The 26,450-nt window shown below is 43.2% G+C and overlaps 1 protein-coding gene across 5 annotated transcripts in view; it reads left to right on the top strand.

Moving 5' to 3' along the window:
• The window catches only part of HNRNPH3 (heterogeneous nuclear ribonucleoprotein H3), an 80,665-nt gene that overhangs the window by 6,379 nt on the left and 47,836 nt on the right, over positions 1 to 26,450 (top strand). For 2 of the 5 annotated variants that reach the window (XM_044056970.1, XM_044056967.1), the window contains exons 2-7: positions 2,035 to 2,136; positions 22,637 to 22,792; positions 23,503 to 23,646; positions 24,635 to 24,773; positions 25,613 to 25,842; positions 26,071 to 26,157. In XM_044056970.1, the coding sequence (XP_043912905.1) occupies positions 2,049 to 2,136; positions 22,637 to 22,792; positions 23,503 to 23,646; positions 24,635 to 24,773; positions 25,613 to 25,842; positions 26,071 to 26,157 (844 nt within the window). In that variant the 5' untranslated portion in view covers positions 2,035 to 2,048. Of the gene's footprint in view, positions 1 to 2,034; positions 2,137 to 7,003; positions 7,139 to 7,410; positions 7,508 to 22,636; positions 22,793 to 23,502; positions 23,647 to 24,634; positions 24,774 to 25,612; positions 25,843 to 26,070; positions 26,158 to 26,450 lie in introns of those variants that run through there. The other 3 variants (XM_044056971.1, XM_044056968.1, XM_044056969.1) reach the window with 3 other exon arrangements.

The raw sequence follows: 26,450 nt of genomic DNA, 5'->3' as shown, positions 1-26,450 counted from the left end.
GTCCCTAGCTTCTGCAACCTAAAGGATAGTAAGGCAGTCGAGGTACTGTGTTTAGGGGGAAACCATGTCAGGAGGTTTTTGTGAAAGAGGACCGTAATGAGTATATACATTTTCCAAGGATCTTTGAGAGCGGTGAGAGAATAGCAGTTGGTCTATTGTTAGAGGGTTCAACAGAGTTTCCATCTTTGTGCAGAGTAGTAGTATAGAAGGATTTCCACATTTCTGGTACAGTAGATTAAGATACAGGATATGCAATGGTCAGTAGTAATTTTCAGAAATTTAGGGGGTGTTGGAGTGGTTTTAGTTTAAGAAGCAGGGGTTTGATATTTGGTAGAAATGGGTCGCAAGGTAAAGGGTGAGGGACAGGAGCATAGATGTTTATATTGTTGTCTTTTGGCTTTTCCCAGTTAGGGGTCGCCACAGCTGAACTCTGGTCCGCTAACGATAGGTCGTTTTTTACGTTCAGAGTTACCAGCCCCGATGCACAACCTTCAACGAAGGTACGCCCTTTCACGCATGTCTCCATGCAGAAGACACTCTAGCTAAGAATCGAACCGTACAGTGTTACTGTGAGGCGACAACGCTACCGCAGCACCACCACTGCAGATGCAGTCAATAGTTTATATTTTATGGTTATTTACAAGGACTACAGTACTGTGAGGAAAGGTCTTTGGTGTTTTAGTTGACTTCCATTCTAAATTTAAAGGTGATGTAAAGGATGGAGGTCAGTTTTGCTGTCATGGCTCTGCTTTTGCTCCTCTCCACCAAGACTTGGGCAAATTAAATGAGGGTGTTTAGTATTTTACACACACTGAAGCACACACATTGAAGTACCTCAAGTTGTGATGGATAGCTGGACGTGCACTGGTACTTGTTCCTTAAAGCCTGGCAATTGAATCAACACACTGGTAGTGTTTTCTCTTGGTATGTTTGAGACATTGCATGAGGGCAGTAACTGAGGTTTGTGCTGGAGTAGTGGTTTATTTTGTGTTGAAATTTATACTTGAGGTATACTAGAGTACTTGTGTAATTTGGGTTTTAGCAGGGACAATGACAGAGCTGTTTTTTAAGCTTCTAGTGTATAGTGTCACCTGCATTACTACCATAGGGTTAGTTTGGTCTTCATTTCTGTAAAATTGTCATAATGCCTATTTTTGATTGGGGTGGGTGGAATTCAGTCATAAGTACCATTAGTCGAAAACTGCCCTTTGTTCTGTTAACAATTTAATACCCATTTGTTGACTAGTTATGTCTTTTGGGCACATTGGGGAACTTGTGAGCAAAAGTGATCACACAGTAGGCAAACTAGAGCTGAGGGAATTACCGTGGTACCAAAGGAACTTCAGTTCGCCACCTTAATGCTCTATTTCAGCTGATAAAGGAAATGACCTGTATTCAGGCAACCATGCTGGTGCAGTTGATGTTTTGTGATTGCCTAAGCCTGCCCTTTTGGTAGAGCGAGTCCCACATTACTGCATTAGATCACTGTGCCTTCCCAGTATGGGTGTGAGCTTGCTGCCGAGTTGGAAGGTGACTTGTTGAGCATAACTCCAGAGCCCCCTTGCAATTGAGCATATGTATTCCCTAAAGATAATTGCCACTGTACACTTGTCTTTCCTCCCCTTAATTTGGGAGTATATACATTTGTCTTCAGGGCGTTCAAAATTTTAATAAAACTTTAGTGATTTGGTCAATGGTAGGGACTGCATCTTTGGGGCACACAGGTAAATTGTTTAAAGGATTGAATTTAAAGGGGTTAAGGTTATTTTTTTGTTAAATGTTTCTTGCTAATTTTCCTTCATTGGAAAAGAGCCTGTCATTTTGGAATACTTGCCTGCAGATGCACCACGTTGTGAAAGGGTGCATTTTCAAATTGCCCATTATTTGGTATTTGGGGAGAACTGTCTGGAAGGCTGGTACACTAGAGCCCTGGAAGGGGGAGGGGTTAACAAGATGTAGTTATGTAACTTTGTCAGGTTTAGCAATCTTGTCTGTAGTCTCTGAAATTGCAAAGTCTTTTTTTTTTCTTCACAGAAAAAGCTGCAGTGATGTCTGGGAAGGAAGATTCGTATATTGTTAGAGTACGGGGTCTGCCCTGGTCATGCACAACAGAAGAAGTTTTGAAGTTTTTTTCAGGTTTGTGGTCAAGTGTTTGAATGTTCTGCATTTGAGGTACCAGTATTGGAAATTGTGTGCCCTTGTGCAACCACAGTGGGTTGTGGGGTGTTAAATGTTAAAACCCTATTAATGTATATTTTTCTATTTTTAGTGAATTTAGTGGAAAATGACCATTTTCCACAAGTACAGCAATGTTAACATTTTTGTTACTGTCATCAGTCCAACATTACAGTAATTGTTAAATTCCTGCCTGTTTAAAACTTTTTACTGCTGAACATTGTGTCTGTATTCTCACGATTTTCCCATTTCCATGTAATTCCTTCCATTTTGTATATTAAATATCTCAGATTTGTCGACTTTCCTATTTATTAGTAACTGCTTTTGCTGGCAGCCAACAGAATTAATTACAGCTCAACTTTCTTTATGGCCGTTTGCTTAACCATTGTTTGGGTATACTGTAGGGAATTTCCCTAATCATTTCCCAAAGCATATGTTCAGTTCCTTTTCCTTTAAATGCAAATTTTTCCTCGGGTAGATAGGTAAATGTTGAAGTATGCTTGGGGTACAAACATTTTCTTAGTGGGCCTTTACCTTGAAAAGGATAATCTACAATCACTAGTCGCATGTCTGCTCTGATATTTCATTACTCCTATTACTGTGGTGTGAGGTTGGGATGCAGGTTTGATACAGTTCCCCTTTACGTTTAAAAAGAATTGGACATCTGCAGCAGTAGAGTACACCTTTGAATGTGGACATGCATGTTTAGCATGCATGCAGTTGTATAAATTCAGAAGGAAGATAAAACCAAAACATCTGTTGCCTCACAACACCTGAAATGGAACTTTCTGTGAAATTGCATGTTATTTCACTACACTACACATTTATCTTTTAGCGCAGATCACACGCAGTTTGCACAACTATTTGTCTAAATTCACAATTTCTTCTCTTCCCCGCCTGCATGCTGCCTTTTTTCCTAAATATTTGATGAGCAGAGTAGCACTGGAATTCTATGGATTAGACCATTATTGTTGGTTCCTTAGAGCTTTGCACACTACTGTATGTTACTTGCATTTCTGCTGTGTTTTCTTTGGAATTCTTGTTTTTGAGCTTCACTGTAGTCTTCAGTTAAAAGGGTTATTGACTCATACTTTTGGAGCATATTTGTATAGTTCCTTTGGCCTGCTGTCAGAAATTCGCTGCTTTTCTGGGTTCTAGACAATGAGCTAGGAATAACCTAAATATGTAATTGCTGCTGAAGGGCACTTCAGCATTTAAGGCAAGACAGACAGAGCCATGGAGTACGCCTTTCCAACCTTCTGCATCGCTGACTTTTGCAATATTTTTTGCTCACGCAAGAGTAAATGGACGGTGGAATAGCTGGTCTCCTGGCCGCAAGAGGAACTTGCATAATTGAGTCAATCGAATACTGCTGTACTACATGCAGCTTTTGTAGTGATGCTCAGAGGATGCAGGGAATTTCGTTGCATCGCAAGCTTATGCGGGTAGTTGTGGTTTTTGCCTTGGCATGTTCCATCACTCCTTAAGATCGGGTGTGTAGCAGTGACCCATCCATAATGAAGTTAAGCCATGGTGCACTTGCAACATGGAGTAGTCTAAATATTTTTGGTAGTTTAGTGACTAGCTACTACCTGTAATGTGGTCATCTGCAATGTCCTAAAGTTCCGTGCTAACTTACCCCCCCTCTCACCCCCCTAAAGGGCCCATATCTATGTAGGAAGAATGCAGAGTCCCTGTAATCACAACTATGCAGGTAAAAGCTGAACTCTGAAGCCAAACGCACAGCATCCATGGGGACTGGACAACATTCCAGGTTACACTTTACACGAAGGTCAGAATGAACTGTCTCCCCACCTAAACACCATGTTCAGTCAGTCTTGCATCAGGCTTTGTGCCCACTGAATGGTGCACAGCAACATTTATCCCACTCACAAAAGGGCTGCCACCGCTGATCCCAGGAACTATTGCCCTGATAGCCTGACTAGCCTGGTCTGTAAGGCCATGGAACTTATCGCCATGGAACTCCTAAACAAAGACATCGGTAACCTCCAGACGCTGGACCCCACCCAAGGGCAGATCATACCTCCTGAACCTGATAGTTCTTTGAGGCAGCCACCAAAGCTGTAGACGAGGGTAAGGTGGTTCTCACAGCCTATCTTGACCTTACCGAGGCTTTCAACACCATCCTCCATTCTGGAATTATAGCTAAACTCACTAAACTAGGTATAAATCCCTACGTCACAAGATGGGTTGCCAATTGGCTCACTGACAGAACCCACACTGTAAAAGTTGCAGACTCCAAATCTGACTTCAAACCAGTGACAAGTGTGAGTACCACAGCCGTGTTTGGGATCTACTTCTCTTGGCTAACGCAGATGACTGCAAACTAGGAGTCAGAGTCCCCAAATGATGTGGACATCCTATAGAAGGGCCTCAATGAAACAGATGCCTGGTGTCAAGAGCCATGGCCTCAAGCTTGATGGCAAAAAGTGCATTGTCATCCCATTTGGTAAAAACTGTACCCATGAACTACCACATGGGCGACGGTCTAAGATACCTTGGGACCCAGGTGGACAGTAGTCTCTCGATCACATTACCACAGTAGTAAGGAAATCCTACATGGCATACCATCACAAAAAGGTTCTCATCTAGAAAAAAAGAGGTGATTGTTCCCCTTTACTCTACACTCATTAGACCCATTAGTACAGTGCCCCTTTTGGAATGTACTTGGCAAGACATCTGCAGCAGCTGGAAAGGCCGCAAAAGTACCTCTTGAGGATTACTGGCCTCAATACACTGGCTGCCTTAAACTCAAACTTTACTCTAGCATATCGCCTACTCCAAGGTGATCTCTGCCTAACATATAAAGCTATGTCAAACCCAGAGCTGTTGGACATGCTACACCTAAAGAAATCTCAATCCCTCTGAGCTACATGCTCTAGGGACCTAAACCTAGTCACCACAATAAACGGGACATGCTGGAGGGGATGGGTTCTTGTCTGGTAGCCTAATACCACCTATGCAGACCCCACACAGTTTGATTTATTAGCTAAGGAAATGGTTCTTGGTGGTGTCTAAACACAGATGCTTAAGCTGCAGTTTATATTCTGTGCACTGGGCTGAAGGACTGGTTATTCAGAGTTTTGGTCACAGCAAGGTAAAGCTAATTGGGTCCTGTTAAAGACAGCGTCCTTACTGCTGTGGAGGAAAGGAAATGTCAGCAGTCAAGTTTGCCACATCCGTTTGAGGTACATGGTAGTTCAACTCTGGGCCTGTGGTAAAGGCCTCTGCTTTGGTACATTACATTGCAGTGTTTAGCCTTTGGCATAACTATGTTGTGGGCATAATTGGATAGATGAGGTATAGACTCTGCAAGCAAGTCTCCTAAAAGGCTGGAATCAAGAGAGTCCCCTTGTCTGGGGAGATGGGGATCTTGTCAGACAAGTCTTTTGACTGTTATGTTGGTTGGTCCCAGTTCAGGAACTGCACTTCACTCTCTGTGGGGAGGGTCTCCAGTGGAGAAGTCTTTGACCTGTTAGCTGGCTAAATGATGCGGAAGAGCTTTTCAGATGAACTAGTCAGCAATGATTGCTTGGTACACTGTACTGTGTTCCTCCTGTTTTGCCTAGGCTTACTCTTCTCCTAAGGTCCATGATGTTGAGGGGGAGTAGTCTTGGTAAGGTGGCGAGTGTTGTAATGCCTGTCATAGTAGACTCTTTACTGTTCACACCATCTTGCTGTTCTTTTTGGATTATTAACCTGTTTTGGCACTGTGTCACTTGTGTCTTGAAGGTCTTCAGATTTTACTGCCCCCAGAGAGTATGCTCCAGAGGTTTTTGAAAGTCTTGCTTGTGTACCTTCCTTTGCTGAGCAAGAGAAGTTCCCTTTGGGGGCACCTCCCACTTTTCCTTTTCAATAATGTTATTTTAAAGTTGAGTAATTCATTTTAATGTTTTTGTTTTGACTCAACATATACTCTTAAAATGGAGTGCTGACATTAGTGCAAGGTAACTAAAAATGTCTTTTTCTGGAGAAAGCAGGTTATCCCATCTCGCCTTTGTTCTTGCTAGTTGGGTTCAGAGCCGATCCTCTGCTCCGACTCGGCTGATATACAATAGCTAGAGAGCTTTTACTGGCTCGAGGTTACCCCTTAGCTCAACTTGCCTACTGGCAGCTACCCAGATATCGTTTGCCACTTGCAGTGTCTATATTGCTACATACTGGCTCAGGCTAAGTACTTTGTTACTTGCTAAATTTTGGTAAATTTCTGGTTATAATGACTCATTAGTGTGTTTCTTAATTAGTCTAACGACCCATTTCTCTGCTCCTTGTAGTGTTTTTGGCAATCATTTTCTCTTTCAGAAACAAACTAAATACTCCCAATGTATACAGGACTTTGCTTTAATAAAAAAGAAAAGTGCTTTCGCAGACATACACTGTTGCTTCATCAGACTAAAACTTTAAAATGCATCAAATGTTTAAATAGTTCCTATTGGGTAATAAAATCGGTAGGTGCAATTCAAGTAAAACACATACTTTAATTTTAGAACTTACAAAAAGTTATATATGCAGCTTGCAGAAATATGTACATAAACACATGTAAATAGATGTTTCTTTCTAAAACTAATGTTTAAGCCTTTTGAGTTTCAAAAAGGGTTTCACAGAAAAAGCACCATTTAGTCCTGGAAATTTTTCAGCATCCAACAATAGGTAGGTAAAACAAATCTACTATTAAAAGATCGAATCTTAGAACGTAATAGAGACATTTTGCAATCAAAAGTTGAGTGATGCCTAATCAAACCATGCTATGGCTACTGACAAAACACATTTTTAATTTTTTTCAGTCATTGAATGCTAGCCCACGAGGGGGTGATGTAGAAACAAGTTTATGCATTGGAACAGAAATGGACTTTATTGGATGCTGAAAATTTCCAGGACTAAATGGTGCTTTTTCTGTGAAACCCTTTTTGAAACTCAAAAGGCTTGAACATTAGTTTTAGATGTAAGCATTTATTTACATATATATATTTCTGCATGTTGCATATATATTTTTGTAAGTTTTAAAATTAAGTATGTGTGTTACTTGAATTGCATCTACCAATTTTATTACCTGATTGATTAATTGGAACAAATTAGTTCTATTCATTCCTATTTAAACAAAGTCCTGTGTACATTGGGAGTATTTTGTTTTTCTTCAGTTTTTCTGTTTGCTCCCAATCTTACCCTAGAGTTATTTTTACTTATTTTCTCTTTCAGGCCTGCTTTACCCTTGGAGCCTGTTTTAGAGGAATGTTCATAGTGTTTCACTGTTGCAGTTCTAACCAATGGGTTATTTGGCTCCCGGTAGCCCTCTATCTGCCAGAATACCAAAGTAAGTAAAAATGACTGCTGTCTGTTGTAAAGGACATCAGGGCCTCCGATACAAAAGGTGGCCGCAAACGTTACTTCTCAGTCTTCTTGCCGCGGAGCCCAAAGCAGAAGCATTTCTTGCACGAGTGCCGGTCGGCAATTTACCTTTTTTTGTTTTCGGCTACAGAGTTGAAGTAAACTACAGCTAAGTACCCCGTTGGGGTTCCTCTCTTCTTGCCTTAATGAATGTCAGAAAAAGGTTAATTGTTTATCTGTGGAAAGCAGATTTTCATTCCTATTGTATTTGTTTAGTCCTTGACCATGGCATTCCTAATGGTGATCTTCGTGGTTCCTTTAATCTGCGTACTATTCGTCTGGCTAAGCTTTTAGCTAAGCATTTTGGGGTTTGGCCCAAGTTTGTCGGTATGGTGTCTGCTGGTCTTCAGGCTTTGTATATCCCCAAGAAGTGTAAAGAAAAGGACCGTGACAGGCATCCTAAGGTAAAGTTGGGTGATGTTAGGTTGGTTGTCAGTCGTGCTTTAACCGGTGAAGCGCCTTTGCAGCCCGCAGATTTCAACCACAGGCCTGTGAACCATTTCAATGGCCCCCAGGCCTCTGGTGTCCATTTTACCTTCTGACCTTCCGCCTGTTGCCTCTTCAGCTGGATCTGGAGCCACGAAGCAGACTCTGGTGTCGGGCGCCTCCATTCAGACAGCAAACTCATACCGACAACTTTGGTGGTTGCCAGGCCTCCAGAGTCTTTTAGACTTGCAGGTAAATCTTCCAGTCGTAAGCCTGTGAAGAAACTGGCTCCAGTTTCCTCTCGTGCCCCTCATTCTCAAATGGTTAAAATGGCTGACCTTTTAGGTGTTCACAGCCTTTCAAAAATAGGGAGGGATATGTCTCATGAGGCTTCATCCTTTTCAGGTTATGATACTTCTAGCATTTCTTTTGGTTTCTTCAGCTTTCTCTCCTTTTTGAGGATTCAGACGCTGGGGATTCCATCCCTTTTGCTTCTACTCCAGAAGTTTTCTCTTTTGGTGATACTTTAAAATATTCTCAGGGAACATTTTAAATGGGAGAGTCAGGATTATCTCCTTTCTGAGAAAAGGATTAGGGAGTTTTTGGATTTGCCTCAGCATAAGTCTTTGGGTGTTCCACCTGTGTTGTAAGTGGTTGATGTTTTTCTGGAAAATTCCTCTACTCCAAATTCGGTTCCTCCTGCTTCCAGGAAACCTGACTGGTACTAGAGTCCCTGATTCTCATGGTTTCTTTTTCAGGATTCAGTTGGCTGACCAGAGGTTATTTCTCAAGGTCCTAAAGGAGTTAAGGCCACTGTTACTAAAGTCTCTTCCTTCTGACAAGGAATCCAGGAACCTAGATGGGTGGGGGTAAAAAGGTTTATACCTTTGCCACTCTTGCTATTGGGTGTAATAATTCTTTTTTCATATGCTGAAGTACCAGCAGCACATCTTGGACGCTATTGAGTCTAGGATAACAGGTGCACCTCAATTGGTGGAGAGTAAGGATTTGCTGATTTCTGCCAGTCTAGTCTGTAAACATTCATTACGTTGTGGTTTTGACATTTTGGAAGCCTCCTGTAAAGCTATGGCTACTGGCTCTGTTATTAGAAGGCATGCTTTGCTCAGGGAGCAGCCCCTACTAGAGCCTGTTAAGACCAAGCTTTTAGATCTACCTTTGTATAAGGACAGGCTTTTTGGCAGCAAAGCAGAGGAAGTGCTCAAGAAGATGGAAGAAAAGGCCAAGTCTACGCAGACAGACTTTCTGCAAGTTCAGCCTCCTTGCTTTAGCAGGAATTAACCTTCTAAGCGTTGGACGTTCCCTGATACCAGCAGGCAGCCGTTCTAGGACTAGAGGTTACAAATCTTCTAGGGGACAGGTGGCTACCCCTCAAAGGTCTAATCGTTGGGCAGGTCCTCTTCCAAGGCAGGAAGTTCTAAGCCTGCATATCAGTCTAAACATTCTCAATGACTGTGTCCAACTTCTGCTCGGAGAGCCCTTTAGGGGGAAGGTTGGCCCTTTTTGCAAATGTCTGGGCCACCATCATGAATTGCAAATGGGTACTCAGAACTGTATCCCCTAGGGCACAAGTTTTCTTGTCGCCGGGAGGCCTAGCACTAGGAAGTCTTATGCTGGCAAATGGGAAAGATTCTCTCTGAATGCAGGCTAGAGGGGAATCTTCTTGGCCTTCCTCTGATCTGGAATCCCTGGCTGATTCTGTCTGAATGCAGGCTAGAGGGAATCTTCTTGGCCTTCCCTTCCCCTGATCTGAATCCCTGACTGATTTGCTTCAGGGTGGTCTTTTTCCTCTAAGATCCATGCTTCAGCCATTTCTGCTCCATTGTTCTTTTTGAATAATCCATTTTCTCTCCTGATGAAAATGTCTGTGGCGCTTGCAACTTAAAACCTCCAGAAGGGTGCCTACTCCAGCCTGGGATCTTAATTCTGTTCTAGAGAAACTCGCTCTTCCTCCTTTTGAGCCATCTGCCACTGCAGATTTAAAGTTTCTCTCGTGGAAGACTGCCCATGCCTTCCTACCTTCTTTATTAATCCTCTAAGAGTTGAACTACATTCTCTTGATGTGCATAAGACAACTCCAGTTTTGCATGGATGGGACTAAAGACCTTCGGAAATTGGCACAGCTATTGGTCAGCTTTGCCCCTGGAGCCCAGGGCAAGGCTATTTTCAAGCAAACAATTTCTAAATGGATTTGCTCATTGTATTTATACCTTTTTGTTCCTTTCATGGCAAGGTTCCTCCACAAAGGGTTGGGACCCACTCAACTACACTTTTTTTAAGGGGTGTCCCTACTAAAGACGTTTTTGGAGGCTGCCACATGGTCTTCTGTTAACACTTTCACAAAGCATTATAATTTTACTTTGTTTTCTAGAGCCAGGGCAGGGTTTGCCACTGCTGTTCTGCAAGGCACTGTCTCCAATCCTTGATTCTATTGGTTCTGCCTCCCTTTTCTCTGGGCTTTGGTAATCGACCCATTGGTTAGGACTGCAACAGTGAAGCACTATGAACATAGTGCAGTTGTGTACACTTACCATAAATGTAGATGTTGGAGTGTATTCACTGTTGCAGTCCTGCCTTCCCCTTTTCTCTTTTCCTAAGGTACATGCTAGATTTGGTTTAAGTCTTGTTTTCTGGGGGCTTCTGACAGTTATGGCAAGAAAGACTGAGGAAGTGACGGCTGGTGTCCTTGAGAACAGCAGGCATCATTTTACTTGCCTTTGGTATTCTAGCCGCTACATTTCTGGTAAGTGTACACGATGTACTCTTCCCTTTCTTCACCCCTTCTCTGGGATTGCTGTTTACGTTGGAGGCTCTTTCCTTTCAGGAAAAAAATTTTAATGTTTTTTTTTTTCCCTTTGTGGTTATCGGCCTGTTTGCTTCTACTTATAGGCTGAGAGTGATAGTTTTTCTCTGAGGAAACTTTCCTGATTTAGTGCTAGTTATGTCTAAACTATTTGGGTTTAAAAAAATGCAACTTGGTGTTGCCAAAATGTCCCTTGGACTGGCACACTAATTGCATTTATTGTTTAGGGGTTGTTCACCTGCAGGTTTCTTTCTCGATCTGTCGTGTTTTCAGTTCTGCAGTAAAGAAAAAATGAGCTGGTATGCTCTGCTCCACAATCTTCTCTGCCGCAACCTGGAGTGGGCAGTCACTGGTCCTTCACACTGTCGTCCAGACTTTTGGATCACGATGTGGAGTGTGGGGTCGACATGCTCCTTGAGTCACAGGTACTTGCTAAATTACTCTCCAGCCCATAAGGATTTGGCTCCTTCAGCCCCCCAGTTTCTCCCATTGATTCCACCTCCGACACTCTGGTTCGAAGGAGATCTCTGAGCTCTTCGGATCCAGAGGCTCCTTCGACTCTGGTCTATGGTGCCTTCTGTGATGGTGCTGGCTCCTGAGACTGTTCCACCCTCGGCTCCATTGGTGGCTCCTCCCCCTGTGCCTGCCTTTGTTCCTCTTCCTGCCAAGTGTAGGGACCCTGTGCCCCAGGACGCCCCACTGGGTGATCCCACTTCCTAAATTTCCCCCGAACATTAGGAGGTCATCCCTCAGAAGAAGAGTCTCGCTTCATATTTGGACTTGGATGAGTCCCCTTCTTGAAGAGGTTTCTTTTTCAGACCTTGTGGAAATCCTTATAGGGGTGGCTGAAGTCCCTAGCCCCTTATGAGGACAAGTCCGTATACCTGGTTGTATTTGGTTCCTGACCCTCCACCTCTTGGGTGTCTCCACCTTTCGACCCACTTTTGTCTGTAGTGAGTCGAAAGGTGTGGAGTCTTTGCTCGCCAAGGGAGTCCCTGTTGATGCCATGGTGGTGGCAGCAGCCACCAAGAAGTTTGCAGAAGCTTCATCTGTCCATCCCCCGAACAGAGTATCTTACGATGGACCGATATGGGAAGCGTACATTTTCTTCAGCGACTTTTACTCTCGGATATCTGAATTACTTGTCACATTTCACTTCAGAGGTATCTCCAGATGCCCTGCAAGATCCTACAGCTGAGGGAGTTGCGAACAGTGCATCTTCCAAGCTTGCGACCTCCACCTCCATGGTAAACTCCTTGAGGCTAATTTCTTATGCGGCAGATGGAGCGAGTAGGGCAGCAAGTACCAAAGTAGTTTTACGCAGAGACTCCTGGGTGTGCCTTTGTCAATTTCCGGAACCCTTTTAAGTCATTTACCAACAATCCCTTTGGCTTGTCCTTGTTTGGGCCTCGGGTAAGAAGCTCTCACTAGGTGTGAACAGGATGGCAAGACTGTCTGGCATAGGGGTCTGTTTTTCCACTCCATCTAGACCCTATCCTAAGGGTTGAGTGGAAAAACGTGGTTCTGAAAATCCAGGGATCTTCACCTGACACGCATGACTTTCCCCCCTGGGGCAGAGGGGGAAACTACAATGGAAGATGCCACCTTCACGGTAGAGGGGGTCCACAACAGCAGGGCGACAGATATTTCTGCTAGGCCCTTCCAGCACTCCTGAAGGGGGGCCCAACTGACCACCTCTGGAGGTGTACCCAGCAGCCTGGCAAGCTATCACTAGAGAAACATGGGTATTGTCTGTTATCCAGGGGTTACAAAATTTCCTTTTCTCGGTCCCTCTCAAGACCAACTTTCTATCCCAAATGTTCCACCCAGATTTCAAGGTCATGCAATCCTAGAGGTTCAAAGATTACTAGAAAAAGGAGACATCCAGGAAGTCCCCACAGACTCAAGTCGGATCCAGAACTTACTCAAAATGTTAGTTTCAAAAAAGACTGGGCTGGAGACCAGTTGGTAAAGACAAAGTTCCAGATGGTGACACCGCAGTCCATTCTTCCCTTTTTGGGTTAGGGCAATTGGATGTGCTCCATAGATCTCCAGGAAGCGTACTACCATATAAAAATGGACAGGCAATCCAGGAGATTCTTAAGCTTGGCTGGAAGCTAGTCATTTAGTTCAGGGCCGTGCCATTTGGTCTTAGCACAGCCCCCTGGGTGTTTACCAAGTGTATGGCAGTGGTCACGGCTCACTGGAGGTGTCTAGGATTCCAGGTGTTTCCATATCTAGAGACAACTGGCTCCTCCCTGCTACCACAGAGCGACATGGGACTGACTGTACAATCCAAACTTGTTCCCAGTCAGACATCACAAACTATAAAACAAATCTACCCGGTTAGTCTATTACCTTTGTAGGGGCAGACTTGGATACAAGACGCATGATAGCAAAACTGCCTCAGTCAACCATTCGTCAAGTTTCTTTCATCATAAAATGAGAGTTCAGGCAAGGCGAGTCTTTTAAGTACTGGGCTCGCACGCTTCCACATGCAGATTTTACAGTGGCTTTTCACGGTCTTTCCAGGAATTGCCAATGTCGCACATCTTGATCACAGAATCTTGCAAAAAAGGCCTACTATGGTGGCTGGTCCCCGTGACTTTTGGCAGACCCTTTCTAGACCTGTCCGGTAGCCGCAATGAGCATGGATGCTTCCCAGATGGGAGGATGGTGATATCTACAACAGACTGTCCAAGGAACATGGCAACCTCACAAGTACCATTTGTACAGCAGTGTTCGAGATGAGTGGTGCTTCTGGTGTGCAAGCACTTCAAGACTCTCTACCTACAGGGACCATTACAGTCCAGTCAGACAATGTCAGTGGTATGATACATCAACAAGCAGGGCGGAACCAGATCTTGCCCCTTGGGTCAGGAGGCACTTCGTATATCTCAATGGGTGAGGTCTTCCAATGTTTTATGATTGCAAAATCCAACATGATAGAGGACAGACTCGGCAGGGCCATCCTTATGCCTCACGAGTGGTCACTGATGCAATAAGTTGTGGACTTGATTTTCTGCAAATGGGGCCAGCCATGCTGCGATCTCTTTTTGCCCCAAATGTAGCAGCTACTTTGTCCTAGTCTTCCCTCCTGGACAGTCACCCAGGGATGCACTTCTTCACGATTGGTCTCTGGGACTACTACATGCTTTTCCACCCTTTCATTCCAAAGGAACTTCAGAAAACAAAATCGTTGAGTTGCAAACTCGTCCTTATTGTTCCTTACTGGCCTCTTCAGATCACCTTCAACTGGATTCAGTTCCGGACCTCCTGACGTGTCAGGCGGGCTTCACCCATCCCTTCAAACTCTCAAGCTGACTGCTTGGTTACTCCACTTCAGTCTTAGCTAGGCTCCCAAACATTTCCCCTGCTATACTTGAGTTCAAACATTGGCCCAGTAAGTTGTGCAGAGCATTCTTACGAGTTGCAACACTTTTTTTTTTTTTTTAATATATATATATATATATATATATATATATATATATATATATATATATATATATATATATATATATATATATATATATATATATATATATATATATGGGCCCCCCAGACCTAAACTTGGTTTTAGCTTCAATGGTTTTGCCCCTTTTTGAACCAGCAGCATATTGCCCTTTGAAGTTTCTATCTTGGAAAAACCTCTTGGTGCTGTAACCTCAGCTAGACTGGTTTCTAAATTACATGCTTTGTCTGTTCGCCCACCGTATCACATGTTTGTGTCTCTCTAAGGCCAATCCTTTCTTGCCAAAGGTTTGTTCCGGGTAGAACTTAAATCTGGCCATTTAGCTTCCTGTGTTCTCCAATTACGGCAACAAGGCAGAGTATCTATTACACCAATTGGATGTTCAGACATTTACATTTTTATTTACACAGGACCAGAGACCTCAGAAAATCAGACCAATTCGTATCCTTTGCCAATAATAAGTACGGTTGCCCAGTTTCTAAAGTGATTTTATCAAAATGGCTGTCGGACACAATCACTTATTCATATGGTTTGTGTAAAAAGATGCTTCCAGGAAGACCCAGAGGACATTCAACCAGGGCCCTTTCCACGTCTGCCTTCCAAGCTAAATTACCTTTAGATTCAATCTGTGCAGCAGCAACATGGGCAAATCCTCATATCTTATCTCGTATTACAAAGTGGATGTGCTCTCCGTGACTAGGGCATCCTTTGGTTCCATGGTCCTGAAGAGTTTGTTCCAGTGAGCCACCCGAGAGCCAGGTGCTGGGGACGTGGTCCCAACCAGCAAGAACGAAGGTGAGATAGGACAAAAGTTATGTACCTACCATAACGTTCCATGTTGTCCATCTAGTCTTCCTTCATCCCCCACCCCCTTCTCCCTTGGAGGTTCGAGAAGAGTTCTTTGGTTACGCTGGCTGAGTTTCCTGCTGACAGTTTGGTTAACCATACTTTGTTCTTTCTTTCCTTTCTATCTTGGTGTAAGAGCTTGGTAAATTGTTTTTCTTACTATATATGTCTAGTGTGGGCTATTGCAAATGAGATCTGGGTAGCTGCCACTAGGCATGTTGGGATAAGGAGTAGCCTCGAGCCAGTAAAAGCTTTTGAGCTATTGTATATCAGCCGAGTTGGAGCTGATATAGAACCAGCAAGAAGGAAGGCAATATGGACACACGTGGAACGTTATGGTAGGTACATTTTTTTTTTGTGGGCCTGGCATTGTGGTTTATTCTAGTGGCAACTGCTAGTTGTCTCCTTGGAGAAGAGTCACCATTTTTGTGACTAGGAGACTGATTTCTTGTACCACTGTTCATTCTTCAGCCGCAAAGAAAAGGATGAGCAAAAAGTCATTGCCACTGCAGTAGTCTTACCAGTTTGCCTCAGCTGCAGGTGGGGTCCCTCTATGGCCACTTATTGTAACTCAGACCACTGGCTGGATCCCTATGGTGTAGCACCTACACCCACTATAGACTGTGGGTTAGCAGTATGCTCGGAGACAAAGGTCCACTTGGGTAAGGAGAGTGACTCTGGGCTTTCCTATTCAGTTCTGTGCCCATCCCTGGAGAAGCTGCTGCACCAAATAACACTTGGAGAGGGGGGGTTGAAGCTTTTTTTCCAGTCAAACACCCACAGAAAATTGTATATCTTATTTTGGGGGGGGGGGGTAAGAATAGTTTACTATTGCTGTCATACATTGGGTGTTAGTGGAAGCAAAGCGCGTTACTAGAAAATTACCATTTGGAAAAGATTTCTTTACTTGTTTCCGGCAGCATAACCAGCACCCATTCAGGATTAGTTCTCTGGTTTAGTTAGTTGCCATCCTATGGTGTTGCTCTTGTCTGCCAGTGTATTCTCAATGTCGCTTGTCAAGTGCGAGTTTCTTAACCTGGAAGACTGTCTTACAAATACTGATCTTTGTTGGAAGGGTTCTTCAGTTGACTGGCTGCAAGAGATTGCAACTTGCCTCATTTTACTTGGGAACATGGTTTTTGAGAGCAATTAACCCTTTTTGCTTAAAATATCTGGAGTTTATTTTGAGCCAAAATATCCTTTTCCACGCACTTTCCGGAGCCTAAAAGTGGGGGGTGGCTTGAGATATGCTCTATACCTTGGATATCCACAGACAAAGTATTTCGACAGAACTAAATCTTTGATTTCCTGCTCAGTTTCTTGTGATCTAAGAAAACCTATATTTTGGCACCTTTTATACTCTTACTGGTCAAGGTCTTGGTTTCATGAGTTTTGGAAATTGGTAGATTCTAGGAGCTGCCATTTGGTCCTGTATACCTACAGATGTTCTTCGTCTTCCATTGCTGCAGTCCTGACTATTGGGTATAGTCCGCGTCCCAGTCGGCCCGAATACCAGAGTATAAGGCTGACGTCGGTCAGGGCGCATTAGACTGACGTCAGTACGTCAGGGTACTAATGCGCATGACCGTCATATCCTCAGTCTTTTTTGCCGCATGGTCCGATGCAGAAGCAATTTTGCGAGTGCAGGTTGGCGTACTGAAATATTTCCGAAACCGGAGTTTCAGACCGAAACAGAGTTGGCTAAGTACCCCGTTGGGGAATATTTTAGTTTTTTCTTGCCTCAGTATTTTACCGGATGTCAGAAAAAGTGAATAACTGTATTTCTTGTGGGAAACAGATACCTCATAGGGATTATCATACCTTGTGTATACCTTGTCTAGGGCCTGAGCACGACGTTGTTGGTTGCCGCTCTTGTGCTAGGTTTAATAAACGCACTATTAAGAGGAGGTTAGACTGTGCCAGGTTAGTGTTTGGGAAGCGTTGCAATTATAAAATGCCGTCGGATGCTCCGACGCCCGCTTCCTCCAAGAAGCGCAAGGATAAAACTGTGAAGCCTAGGGTTGAGGAACCGGCAGTCCCGGACGTCGGTTCTTTAGAAGGCTCAGTGGAGCCGGAGGTTTTGCCAGGAGTTTCCATGGAGTCCCAGGCAGAAACTATACTTTTACAGGATGTGCCTTCTCAGGAGGTAGGCCAGGCTGAGGGGGCTTCTCAGGTGACTGTTCTTCCCAAGGTAGTTAGGGCCTCTCCTTCTGTTGTTAAACCTTCTTTGCGAGGTAGGCCTACTTCAGCTTCAGTAGGGGCTTCTCCTAGCATTTCGGGTTCTGTACCTAAGAAACATATGCTTAAAATGGCAGAAGATTTAATTACTATGATTAGGGGTTCTATGCCACCGCCTGATAAGAGGCCTAGGGTGGAACTGGAGTTTGATAGTTTTGAACAGTGTTCAGAAGCCTCAGAATCTTCTGTGGAAGATATACAGGAGTTTCCTACTTATTCTGATTCTGATGTGGATGATTCCACTCCTACAGCTTCTCCGCCTGAGGATTTCTCATTTTCAGAGACTCTGCATTCCATGAGGGAGCACTTTAAATGGGAAGGCCAGGATTACTCTGATTCCAGGAAAAGGCTCAGGGAGTTTTTGTTTTTACCCCAGCATAGGCCTTTAGCTATTCCTCCTGTGTTGAATGTGGTGGAAGATGTTTTTGCAGAGGCTTCCCTGAACCCTGACTCTTTGCCTCCTGCTCCTGTTAAGCCTGATAGGTATTATAGGGTGCCCGAAGCTCATAAATATTTGTTTAAGAGTCCTAGGGCGGACCCAGAAACTATTTCTCAAGGGCCTAAGGGTGTAAAGGCTTCTGTGGTTAAAAATCCTGTTCCCACTGATAAGGAGGCAAGGGCTTTGGATAGGTGGGGAAAGAAAGTGTATACTTCTTCCACTCTAGCCATGAGAGCTTTGAATTGCCAGTTTCACATGCTAAAATATCAGAATTATCTCCTTTCACAATTGAAATCTAAGGTGGATGCTTTGGCGGAAGGTATTGAGTGTAAAGAATTGCTGGATTTGGTTCATGTGTCTGAACAAGTGGGTAAGCATTCTTTGCAATGTGGTTTTGATGCTGTACAGGCCTCCTCGAGGGTGGCTGCTACCAGTTCTGTTCTTCGCAGGCATGCCTGGTTGAAGGACCAGAATTTAGCTGAGCATGTTGAGACAAGGATTTTGGATGCTCCTTTACAGTCTGATGTGTTGTTTGGATCGCCTGTGGAAGCAGTTTTAAAGAAAATGGAGGACAAAGCTAAGTCTATGCAAACTGTTAAGGATTTCTTGCAGGTGCAGCCTCCAAAGTTTAGTAGAAATTGGCCTGCTAAGGGGTGGACATATCCTGCTTATGATTCCCAGTCTAGGGGTAGGTCTAGACGTGGTAGGGGCAGGGCTCAAGGTTCTTTTAGGCCTAGAACAGGGAGTTCACCTGCTCAGACTTCTGGTGAGAGCAGGGGTCAGTCCTTTCGTAAACAGACCCAATGACCTGTCTTTTCCGCTGCCAGCAGATTCACGTATGGCAGCTCCTTTGGGAGGAAGACTCTCTTTTCAAAGAAAATTGGGATTTAATTACTCAAGACAAATGGGTGTTGGACATCATTCACCACGGTTACAGATTTTATTTCCATACAATGCCCCCTTTCAAAGGCATGCCAGATGTTCCTCCTCCACAAAGAAAAGAGGCTCACAAGCAAGTTTCTCAGTTGCTTCACATAGGGGCCATTCAGCCAGTTCCTGTATCAGAAAGGGGCCTAGGATTTTATTCTCGCCTGTTCCTAGTACCAAAGAAGGGGAACACGTGGAGACCAATTTTGGATTTATCTATCCTCAACACTTATCTGGACATTCCCAAGTTCAAGATGTTGACGCTACAACAGCTTCTACCTCTGCTGGGCAAAGATCACTGGATGGTAACTTTAGATCTCAAGGAAGCTTACCTTCATGTGCCTATAAGGTTAAGTTGCAGGAAGTATCTGCGGTTTCGAGCTGGAAATTCTCATTATCAGTTCTCTGCATTGCCCTTTGGCTTATCTACTGCGCCCAGAGTATTCACAAAGGTTCTGGCTCCAGTGATAGCTTACTTCAGGCTACAAGGAATTCAAATCTATCCTTACTTGGACGACTGCCTGATTCTGGCTCAAGAAAAGGAAGATCTTCTACAGCATCTGGAATATGTCATAGCAGTGCTAAGATGCCTAGGGTATTCTGTGAACGAAATAAAGTCCAGTCTAGTACCCTCTCAAGACATGTGCTTTCTGGGTGTGAGACTGAATACAGCAGCCCAGATGGCCTTTTTAACCCCGGACAAACAAAAGAGTCTGTCACTTTACTTCCATCAACTATCTCATCAGTCCGTGCTGACTGCAAGGACAGTCCTTCAAGCATTAGGGTTCATGGCATCTTGTATTCTGGTACTTCCCAATGCCAAACTGCATATGAGGAAGCTACAATGGTATCTCAAAAATGTCTGGACACAGCACTGCCAGGATTTGGACACTGTCATTCAAATAATACCTTGCCTTCAAAAAGAATTTTTGTGGTGGGCTCAGGAATGTCACCTAAACAAGGGACTCTCTGTGACCCGGCCAGAGGCAAGTCAGATCTTAACGACAGATGCCTCAGACATAGCTTGGGGAGCTCATCTAGATGGAAAGTGGATACAAGACAAGTGGCCTGCCAAACTACAGCATCTACATATCAACATGAAAGAGATGTTGGCAGTCCAGTTTGCATTAATGGCTTTCAAGGAGTTACTTCTTCCAGGGCAGGTGTTGATTCTAACAGACAACACAACTGTCATGTGGTACATCAACAAGCAAGGGGGAACACATTCTTATCCTTTATGCAGGCAAGCAATGATTTTATGGGAGACAGCACTAAGCCTGCAACTAACTCTTCAGGCAAGGTTTCTGCCAGGAGCACAGAACTCTTTAGCAGATGTGTTAAGCAGACAAATCATGGATCCCCACGAGTGGAAACTGGATCTTCATGTATTTCAGAAACTGACAGTGTCATGGGGAACTCCAGACATAGATCTGTTCGCTTCTCCACTAAACCACCAGCTGCCACAGTATTGCACGAAGGGGTTTCATCACACAGCTTGGAAAGTGGATGCTCTGTCTTTCAGTTGGAGAAATCTTCATGTTTATGCCTTTCCACCTCTGCCTCTTCTTCCAAAGGTACTGTTAAAGGTCAGACAAGACAGGCCAAGGATGATTTTGATAGCTCCAGATTGGCCTCGGCAACACTGGTACCCACTACTACGGAGTCTGGTAAAGAAGCCTCCATGGCCTTTACCTCTGATTCCTCATCTGTTGTCTCAGAAGGACGGTCATCTGCTCAATGTCAAGCTACACTCTCTTCATCTAACAGCTTGGCATATTCTGTGTTGAAGCACAGCAGGTCTCAACTTCCTCAACCAGTTTTAAATGTGATCAGGGAAGCTAGAAGACCTAGTACAAGGAAAGTGTATGCGGACAAATGGAAGAGATTTTCATTTTGGAGTACAGCAAAGAATTTGGAGATTTCTGAGCCTAATTTGAGTGTGGCTCTTCAATATCTTACTGAATTATTGGACAAAGGTTTGTCCTTCTCTTCCATAAAGATTCATGCTGCAGCAATTTCAGCTCACTATGATTGTGACCCACCTTTGTTTTCGCATCCTTTGTTCAAGCAGTTCCTTAGAGGGGCAAAGAATATAAGACCCCCACGTAGAGCTCCTACTCCTGCTTGGGATCTCAATTTTGTGTTGGAAAAACTTACTCTACAACCTTTTGAGCCTGCAGCTACTGCTGAATTGAAATATTTGTCATGGAAGACTGCTTTTCTGTTGGCTATTACTTCTGCAAGAAGGGTGTCTGAGTTGCAGGCCCTTATGGCAGTAGAGCCCTTTTTGATTTTCCATAAGGATAGGGTATCATTACGTACTAATCCTTCTTTTATGCCTAAGGTGGTTTCTAGTGTGGCTTTAAACCAAACTATTCATTTGCCTACGTTTTTTGCAGATCCTCAGAATAAAGGGGAAAAGATTTTGCACACTTTAGATGTACACAGGCAATTGCGTTATTATTTAAGCAGGACTAAGGATTTTAGGCAGTCTCAGCAGTTGTTTGTTTCTTTTGCTTTGAGCTCTCAGGGCAAGCCTGTGTCAAAACAAACTATTTCTAGGTGGATTGGCTTTTGCATTGCATTTTGTTATTCCCATCATGGCAAGGAGATTCCAGCTGGGATTAGGCCTCATTCCACTAGGGCTACTGCCACTTCAACTTCATTTCTAAGGGGGGTGGCAACTAAGGATATTCTGGAAGCAGCTACTTGGAGTTCAGTGCATACTTTTTCTAGGCATTATCACCTTCCTATCTACTCTAAGTCTAGGGCTGGTTTTGCCACAGCTGTGTTACAAGGCATGTTGTCAGCTCCTACTACTTTGTAATTTGCCAGCCTCCCTTACCTCTGCTTTGGGATTCTACCCAATAGTCAGGACTGCAGCAATGGAAGACGAAGAACATAGTACAGTTTTGTACCTACCATAAATGTAGATGTTCGAGGATTCCATTGCTGCAGTCCAATTTACCCTCCCTCCTTCCCCTCTGTATTTAGGGGTGGTTGTGTAGGTGAGTTTACATGCTTATATTTTTTGTATATATGGTTGTATATATTGTACATGTTTTTGGTGCAGGTTTTTTGGGACTTGTCTTTTTAGGGTCTTCTGACATCTGGGGCAAGAAAAGACTGAGGATATGACGTCGGTCATGCGCATTAGTACCCTGACGTACTGACGTCAGTCTAATGCGCCCTGACAGACGTCAGCCTTATACTCTGGTATTCGGGCCGACTGGGACGCGGACTATACCCAATAGTCAGGACTGCAGCAATGGAATCCTCGAACATCTACATTTATGGTAGGTACAAAACTGTACTTTTTCCAAAGCACTAAGCTTGAGTCTTTTGGTCCAGATTAAGCTTCACTAGGACCCTTTTTTTTTCCCTCCTAGCATTTTCCTTCTCAAGGTTCATCCCCCCCCCCCCCTCCAAAATTAAGGGTCTTTGGCACCAAAGCTGGTCTTTTAGTAAACTTGACTCAAGCTAACTGTGTGCATGGAAGGTTCCCTGAAGTTTTGGAAGCTGGCAGACTTGTCAGGATATAACCCATATAATGAAGGCTACTGCAGCAAGGATAATTTTACATGTACTTTTCATCACTTTCATTTTGCATAACTACAATTTGTATATTCCAGTCGGCGTTTTGAAGGAGAGCATGTGCTCTGTGTAATGTATGAAGCTTGGAGTCGTCCTTTGTTTTGTCTCTGCAAACCTGTTGGAAGCGGTGAATGATGGGTCGTGCTTGTGATGCAACTTTGTGCATGTTGTGAATTTTTCTGTTAACTGTTTTGGTACACTGTGTCAAAGTAATGACATTTTTTGTGAGGCTTATTGCATGTCTTGCGTTTGCTAGTAAATGGTTATTGGTAGACTTTTTTGGATTTTTCAGATTGTGACGTTGTAAATGGAGAAGATGGAGTACACTTTACACTCTCAAAAGAGGGACGCCCAAGTGGTGAAGCTTTCATAGAGTTGGATAGTGCGGAAGACTTCAAGAAAGCATTGGCAAAAGATCGCAAATATATGGGCCATCGATATATAGAGGGTATAATTTTTGTTTTGCAGGTGTTTGTTCCCATGTTGTGTTTAAAAATAGGTGAATGGGGTCACCTTGTTCTGTGCTAGGAAGTGTAACTGGCCCTGTTAATGTAAACTTTGTAAAGTCTCATTACTTGCCTTTGCATGACTAAGGCATCATGCCTGTTCATTGCATCGTGGTGGTCGTCCCCTCTGGTTTTGTATTTTGTCTTTGTTGCAACTGGGAGCGCAAACGCTGAATTGCAGTATTTACTTTTTGGCTGTAGTCAATAAATTTTCCTGCTTTTTTGGGGGGTGGTAATTTTTTGTGTTTTGGCACTCAAAAGCTTTATTCTACTTTTTTCCTCTGCAGCTCTCCAGTGATGCTAGTATAAATAGAGAGAACCCATTATTTAAGACTAAATGTGACTCCTGTGAATGTGCACTCAGAAGGTTCACAATTCTGCCCCACTCCCTAGTTTTGTCTGAGGAGGTGTAATTTACACACAGGTTGGTTCCATAGTTTGCTTTGTGATTGAAAGTTGAAAGTACTGCATATGTTTAACTGTTTGCTCTAGTCTGTTTCCTAGCAGGCTGTGGATATTGCAGCAAAATGTATGTGCACTTGGAAATTGTGTGGTTGTAATCTGCAGATGGCAATTTGCCCAGCAATTTTTAAACACACTGAACCAGTTTATTTCAAAATGTATAAAGTTGAATTTTTTCTTTTATTCTCAGTTTTTAAGTCAAATAGTAGTGAGAGGGACTGGGTTGTAAATCACAGTGGTCCAAACGAGACAGGCAATTCTAGCGATGGAACAGTACGTCTACGTGGACTTCCATTTGGCTGTAGCAAAGAAGAAATTGTTCAGTTCTTCACAGGTATCATTTGCATGGTCTTAGGGTAGTCATTGTTTCAGTGTTTAGTTTGTATAACGAGTTTTTAAGTATTGAATGATTATTCATATTGCTGTTAATGTTTAGTAATTTAGGATGCTTTTCTTTAGAAATGATTTAAGGATTTTATTTTTGATTTATAATTGTTTCAGTGTTCTAAACATTGCAAGTTTGGAAAGTTAGTCTACTTTTGTTCAGGGAATAGTTCATAACACCATAATTTCAGTTGAGTTGCTGTGTCAGCGATGGCATCTGGTGTTAGCCAGTGCCATCCTGTCATAATTTTGGCTTGTGCCATGTTATGGTATCTAGCTACTTTGTGTCCAGCTTGAGGTGTAAACCTGTACTCCATTATGTGCCCCAGTCTCCACCAGGCAAGCTTGCCATCTGGCATTAAGAAAAGTGCAGATGTTGATGCCGAGTTAACTCTGAAGTGTTGGGGGTATTAAAAATGCCAGATCATAAACCCACTTGGCCAGTGGGTGGGATATTGCATTATTTGGGAAGTGGCAGTCTGGGTAATCCAGTCCTCGCCCCCCCCCCCCCTTTTGCACTGTCAGTTTAGTTCTTGTTGAACTCCTCCTGAATATTCTCCCAAGGTACCTGTATGTGTGTTCCATTAATGGAAAAGGGAGAGTACTTAAATGGCAAGCTCTGTATGAGTTGGGGAAAGACGCCTCAGAATGTTGGGTGTCCAGAAAATGACTGCTCCAGTCTTGTATTACTAGAAGTATGGGTGAATAGATGCACTGTTAAAGCTAAATCTGTTTTCTGCTCCAAAAATGGAGTTTTGTGAATAATGCACTGAAAATGATTTGGATATTGTGGGAAGTATTGTTTGCATTTTCAATGTTTTTTTTATTTTCTTTGGGTGATGGGAATTGTTGACTGTTATGTTGTGTATTTTAAAAGCTTGGGAATGTGTCAGACCTAACATTGTTCCCCTTGATGGGGTTTTGTCCTTGGGTTAAAGGGTTGGAAATCCTGCCAAATGGGATAACATTGCCGATGGACTACCAGGGGAGAAGCACAGGGGAGGCCTTCGTGCAGTTTGCTTCAAAGGAGATAGCAGAAAAGGCTCTGGGGAAACACAAGGAAAGAATAGGGCACAGGTGGGGATGGAAAGACTGGGATGGTTTTTATCTTGCCTTTTTTTTTAATTTATTTATTTTTGGGTACCATGTTGTAATGGGGGAGGGGATTAAGTTTTGATTTATAGTTTGATTTATAGTTAATTATAACTTTCTGTTAAAGGTGTTTGGTATTTTAGATCAATTTCAGACTTGTGTAATTTTCTGATTTATGTAATTTTGATTAACTGAAGTAATGTGATTTAAAACTAATGTTTTGAAATATATTTTCCAGGACTGTTAGAGTTAATATTTATTTAAACCGGTCCTGGTGGGGTAGCATGTTTAATATTAATGTAGAGTGTTAAGGAAATTTTAATTTTTGTAGTAAATCTCTCCAATTGCTGAGCTGTGCCCAGGAGTGGGCTCTTCTCTGCATGCTTCCTAGGTGGAGAGTGCACTGATTGTTTTGTTTGTACTGTTACTGTAGCTAGTCAGATCCATAATGTGTAGCTGTGGAGGCAGCTGCACTTGGTTACTGACTTGACAGAAATGCTAAGACAACGAGGAGAGGGGGCACACAAGGTACTGTATACATCTTGTTTTGCACTTGTACCCATGTGGGCCACCCTTTCTTAACAGTGAAGACTTATAAAATCAAAATTGGTTATATTCCAAATATTTGCAATTTTTTTACTGTGGAAAATTCATAATTGATACAGCTATTTGGAAATTTGGCACTGATTTGATCTCTGTTCTGATTTTACAAGTCTCACAATCGGTACTTGCTATATTTTTGTGTACATAATGTGGGGTTGGGGCTATGAGTTCTCTTGCCTTTTTGTGATTTTGACTTGTGTTTTTGTATGCTGTGGGGATAGGTACATTGAGATCTTTAAAAGTAGCCGAAGTGAGATAAGAGGATACTATGAGCCACCCAGACGGTTGCTAGGAGGAGGTGGTGGCGGTGGTGGTGTTCAGCGACCTGGACCATATGACAGACCAGTTGGAGCAAGAGGTGGTTACTTTGGAGCAGTTTCTGGACCTGGTCGAGGAAGCATGTATGACAGAATGCGGCGTGGAGGTGGTGGCCCAGGCGGGTATGGTGGTGGTGAGTTTGCCTTTTTTTTTTCCCCTCCCCCTTTTTTCCCCTTTGCAGTCTTAAATAAGGTTAAGACTTCATTTGGCTCTTGGTGTGGTGTTGGACTGATTACCAAATTAAGCGTGTTCTTGTTCTCACCTTAGGGTATGGGGACACTGGTGTTGGATTGATGTGTGATAAGTTGTAGAAAGGTAACTTGTTGTAAATCATAACTGGTTATCTGCTTTTTTTTTGTAGGTTATAGCAATTTTGATGACTTCAATGGCTACAATGACTATGGCTATGGGAACAGTGGGTTTGATGACAGAATGCGAGGTGGTAGAGGTAAGAATCTGGGACTGTTGCAGTAACTCTGAGATGTCATGTACGGTCTCTCTCCTTTTCTCTCTCTCTCCATTTAAAAATTTACCAAAAGCATGTTGGGAATATCTTTTTAGGCTGCCACTGCAGTATTTCATGACTTGGCATTAGCAAGTCATGCTTTTACATTGAAATAATGTTTTTAGGGAACTCTAGCAAAATGTAGCTGTGTCTGCTTTAGGAGTTGCATGAGGTTCCACACAGCTTTTGCAACCCTTGTCTGTTTGCCTTCAGTTTTACTGTGTCTTGCAACACTG

Source organism: Protopterus annectens, chromosome 14.part0 (genome assembly GCF_019279795.1).
Source record: "Protopterus annectens isolate FY-2018-M chromosome 14.part0, PAN1.0, whole genome shotgun sequence".
NCBI lineage: Eukaryota > Metazoa > Chordata > Ceratodontiformes > Protopteridae > Protopterus > Protopterus annectens.
The sequence above is the reverse complement of the archived record's forward strand: the minus strand, read 5'-3'. Positions and strand labels throughout refer to the sequence as shown.